A 5125-nucleotide genomic window follows, 5' to 3' on the forward strand; every position below is an offset into this window, starting at 1 on the left:
GAGTCCTTGATGGGATAGTACTGAACCACTAGCTTGATTATACATCTTTTAGACGGCTAATCCATGGCTTCGTTGGGGACTTCTCGAGACATCAGTTCAGCCGAGGTGCGGGGCAATTAGGGCCTTTGTGGTATAAGCTAGAACCCACGGAGCAGCATTCTCAATTTGATGATCGTTCAACTCCAGCTAGGAACCCCATTCCAGATTGGATGATCGTTGACCCGGCGTTTGATCTGTAGTAGAGGAAATTAATGACCGCTGATCTGGCACCATGGAAAAAATCAATCAGAAGTTGGAGTAGATGGTGAGAAAAGTTGATTCAGAAGGAAGAAGCATCTCCGAAGCCTCAACCATTCTCAAACCATTGAATTCACACCTATCAATAATGTTTTATTTATTTATCTATTTATTTTATGCTTTTCGTGACAACGATAATTTTAATCCGCCTGACTAAGATCTGTAAGATATCCATTGCTTGCTCAAACTCACAATCTCCGTGGGATCGACCCTCACTCACCTGAGGTATTACTTGGACGACCCGGTGCGCTTCCCGGTTCAGTTGTGCGATAGTGGGAAATCGTGCACCAAGTTTTTGGCGCCGTTGCCGGAGATTGTTCGGATTTGACAAACTACCAGAATATCTTGTTGCTTAGATTAGGTAGTTTTTAGGTTTACTCTCTTTAATTGTGTTCTTGTTTTTCTTTCAAAATCTTTTTCAAAAACCTTTTCTTTTCTTTATCAATCTTTTTCTTTGTTTGAGTCTTCTATTTTTTGTTCTTGTTGAATTTTCGAAATTTTTTGTTTTCTTTCTTCAAAAATTTTCAAAAATTGTGTCTTTTGTTTGAGTCTAGTGTCAATCTTTAAGTTCGGTGTCCTTTTGAGTCATCTTGAGTCTTTAAGTCTCTTTTCTTTTCTTTTCTAAAATTAGAGTCTTTGATTTCAAAATTCTTAAATTTGGTGTCTTTGAGTGTTTTTCTTTAAAATTTTCAAAATTAGTGCCTTTTATTTTCAAAGTTTTTAAGTTTGGTGTCCTTTAGTTGTTCTTTATTTGCTTTAAATTTTTGAAATTCTTCTTTGTGTTCTTTCTTGGTATTCAAGTTGTTCTTGTTTCTTTTCTTATTTTGATCTTAAAAGTTTTAAGTTTGGTGTCTTTTGGTGTTTGTCTTCATAATTTTCGAAAATTATAGTCTTTTGATCTAAAAATTTTTAAGTTTGGTGTCTTTTAGTTCTTTTTCTCTTTTTTCATTAAATTAAAAAAATAAAAAAATATCTTTTCTATCATTAACCATAATTTTCGAAAACCACACTTAATTAATTTCAAAAATTTTCAAATTTGGTGCTTTCTTGTTAGTGAAGCTAAATCTTTATCTTATCTTTTTCCAAATCAAATATATTTCAAATCTTTTTCAAAATCCTTATCCTATCTTATCCTATTCATATCTTTTTCATATCTTTATCTTATTTCAAAATCAAATCTTTTTCAAAATTTAAAATTTAAATTTTCAATTTTCAATTTTCAAAATTAAAAAATTTTAAAATTCCAAATTCAAACTTCAAATTTTAATTTTTAAAATTCAAAATTCAAAATTTAAATTTCAAATTTCAATTTTCAAAATTTTCAAATTTCAATTTTTTTAAAAAAAATCAAATCTTTTCAAATTTTCTCTTGATTCTCTCCTATCTTATCTTATTTTCAAAACTTTTTAATTGTAGATCATATCTTTCTTAACCTCCTTCCAAATCTTTATCTTATCTTTCTCTTTCTTCTTTTTCAAAACTTCCTAACTAACTCCTCTCTCTTAATTTTCCAAAACTTCTTACTTCTTTCTCTCTCTTCTATTTTTGAAAATCATCTTTCAATTTCTAATTATTTTTAGTTTATCAACTTTTAATTTCTTTCTTTCATTTTTTTGAATTTTAATTAATAAATAAAATAAAAATAAAAATATTTTAATTCTAATTTTCATTTTCATTTTTAATTATCCAATTTCTCCTACCTTTCTTCACCATGAACCCAACTGGGAATGAACAGTTCAGAAGAACTTTGGGGTCCTATATGGCCCCCACTCATGACTTTTATGGGAGAAGTATCAGTATACCCCCCCATTGGAGTAAGTAATTTTGAGCTAAATCCTCAGCTTATTACTCTGGTGCAGCAAAACAGCCAGTATTTTGGACTTCCACAAGAAGAACCTACTGAGTTTCTAGCAGATTTCTTACAAATTGCTAAGATAGTACGCACTGAAAGAGTATGTCAAAATGTCTACAGACTGCTACTCTTTTCCTTTGCTGTAAGAAATCAAGCAAAGAGGTGGTTAGATAACCAACCAAAATCCAGCTTAAAAACCTGGAAGCAGCTAGTAGACAAGTTTCTGAATCAATACTTTCTCCCAAGAAAGATGACTTAGTTAAGGCTAGACATCTAAGGCTTCAAGCAAGAGGATGATGAATCTCTTTATGATGACTGGGGAAGGTATAAAGGCATGCTGCGAAAATGCCCCACTGAGATGTTTTTAGAATGGGTACAATTAGACATCTTCTATTATGGCCTTACAAACATGGCTAGGATGTCTCTAGACCACTCTGCTGGTAGTTCTATACATATGAGAAAAATAATTGAAGAGGCTCATGAACTTATTGAGACAGTTGCCATGAACTAGCATCTGTACTCAGCTAATGAGACTTCCATAAAAGGAGAAGTTAAAGCAATATCTACTGAGCCTAACCCTCCAGAACAAGATGGCCCATTGACTCAGCAACTTCATGCCCTTGCTCAGCAGTTGCTGGAATTGCAAGAGGCTCTGCGAGAAACTCAGACTTCCAATAGAAACATAGAGACACAACTGAGTCAAACTAGGTAGCAATTATCTGAATAGATAAAAAAAGAGTGTCATGCCATCCAACTCAGGAGTAGAAGGACCCTGAACACTCAACCTCAAAACAACAGGAGACAAGGGGAAGAAAAACTAATAGAGGGTAACCAGACTGCTATCCAAGACACCTCTAAGGGAGTCGAACACCCAAGGAGGGATGTCATTGGTGTTCAACGCTAAGAAGGGGTGCTCACTCCTGGCGTTGAACGCCCAGAGGAGGGTAGCACTATTGGCGTTCAATGCTAAGAAGGGATACCCACCCTCGGCGTTGAATGCCCACATGGGAACAAGGTTCCTGGCGTTGAACAATAGGAAGGGGCAGCAAGGGCGTTGAACGCCCAACTAGGAATGATCAGCCACATGCAAGTGCTGATAAGACCCTTCCTAAACAAGCTACTGACCTCCTTCCATTTCAGTAGGCATTCAACCTACATCAACTAAAGTTGATGAATACAGGGCCAAGATGCCATATCCTCAGAAGCTCCGCCAAGCGAAAAAAGATAAACAGTTTACCCGCTTTGCGGATTATCTCAAGACACTTGAGATCAAGATCCCTTTTGCAGAGGCTCTTGAGCAGAAACCTTCTTATGCCAAGTTCATGAAAGACATCTTATGTCATAAGAAGGATTGGATAGAGGCAGAAATAGTCCTCCTCACTAAAGAATGCAATGCAGTAATCCAAAAGAGTTTACCAAAGAAATTCAAAGATCCTAGAAGCTTTATGATACCCTACACTTTAGGGGATGTCTGCATAAAGACAGCCCTATGTGACCTTGAAGCAAGTATTAACTTAATACCTGCATCATTAATAAAGAGGCTCTGTTTAACTCACGAAGTTAAACCTACCCGTATATGTCTTCAACTTACTGATGGTTCTATTAAGCTACCATCAAGCGTGATTGAGGACATGATTGTCAGGGTTAGACCCTTTGATTTCCCCATAGATTTTGTGGTGCTGAAAATGGATGAGCACAAGAGTGCAACCCTCATTCTTGGAAGACCTTTCCTAACTACAGGGCAGACCCTCATTGACATTCAAAAAGGGGAAGTAACCCTATGAGTCAATGAGGATGAGTTTGTGCTAAATCATGTCAAAGCCATACATCATCCAGACACTCCAGAGGAGTGCATGAGTATTGATATCATTGATTCCCTGGTGGAAGAGGTGAATATGGTTGAGAGACTCAAAGAAGAACTGAATGACATCTTTTATGATGTTCAGCCTGAGTTAGAGGAGCCAAAGGAAACTAAGGAGCCTCTGAAATCTCCTAAGGAGGAGGACAAGCTTCCTAAACTCGAGCTCAAGCCATTACCACATCCTCCTTGAAATATACATTTCTTAGAGATGGGGATACTTATCCTGTGATCATAAGCTCTGCCATAGAACCACAGGAAGAGGAAGTACTAATCCAAGTGCTAAAGACACACAAGAGAGCTCTTGGGTGGACAATAAGTGACCTTAAAGGCATTAGTCTAACCCGATGTATGCACAAGATCCTGCTGGAGGATGATGTCAAACCAGTGGTACAACCACAGAGGCGACTGAACCCAGCCATGAAGGAGGTGGTGCAGAAGGAAGTTATAAAATTATGGGAGGCTGAGATTATTTATCCCATCTCTGACAGCCCCTGGGTTAGCCCTGTTCAAGTTGTCCTCAAAAAGGGAGGCATGCAGTGGTTCATAATGAAAAGAATGAACTAATTCCTACAAGGACAGTTATAGGGTGGCAAATCACGTATGTGTATTAACTATAAAAGGCTCAATAACGCCACCAGAAAGGATCATTTTCCTTTACCATTCATAGATCAAATGCTAGAGAGACTAGCAGGGCATGCATTTTATTATTTGCTGGATGGTTATTCCAGTTACAATCAAATTGCAGAAGATCTACAGGATCAAGAAAAGACAGCATTTACATGCCCATATGGCATGTTTGCTTATAGGCGGATGTCATTTGGCCTGTGCAATGACCTGCCACCTTTCAGAGATACATGCTCTCTATATTCTCTGATATGGTGGAGAAGTTCCTTGAATTATTCATAGATGACTTCTCCATCTTTGGAGATTCATTTGAATCCTGCCTTGACCATTTAGCCCTAGTTCTCAAAAGATGCCAAGAGACAAACCTGATTTTAAACTGGGAAAAATGTCACTTCATGGTGACTGAAGGGATTGTCCTTGGGCATCAGATTTCAAATAAGGGAAAAGAGGTGGATCAAGCTAAGGTGGAGGTAATTGAATGATTACCACCC

General features: G+C 37.1%; 1 protein-coding gene across 1 annotated transcript; it reads left to right on the forward strand.

Annotated features, from left to right (window-relative positions):
• Positions 1–3336: 3336 nt before the first annotated feature.
• Positions 3337–3933, forward strand: LOC107480062 (uncharacterized). The gene has a single exon (XM_016100184.1). It carries the CDS (start codon positions 3337–3339, stop codon positions 3931–3933), a length of 597 nt encoding a protein of 198 aa, XP_015955670.1.
• Positions 3934–5125: the final 1192 nt, after the last annotated feature.

Source organism: Arachis duranensis, chromosome 3, assembly GCF_000817695.3.
Source record: "Arachis duranensis cultivar V14167 chromosome 3, aradu.V14167.gnm2.J7QH, whole genome shotgun sequence".
Taxonomy (NCBI): Eukaryota; Viridiplantae; Streptophyta; class Magnoliopsida; order Fabales; family Fabaceae; genus Arachis; species Arachis duranensis.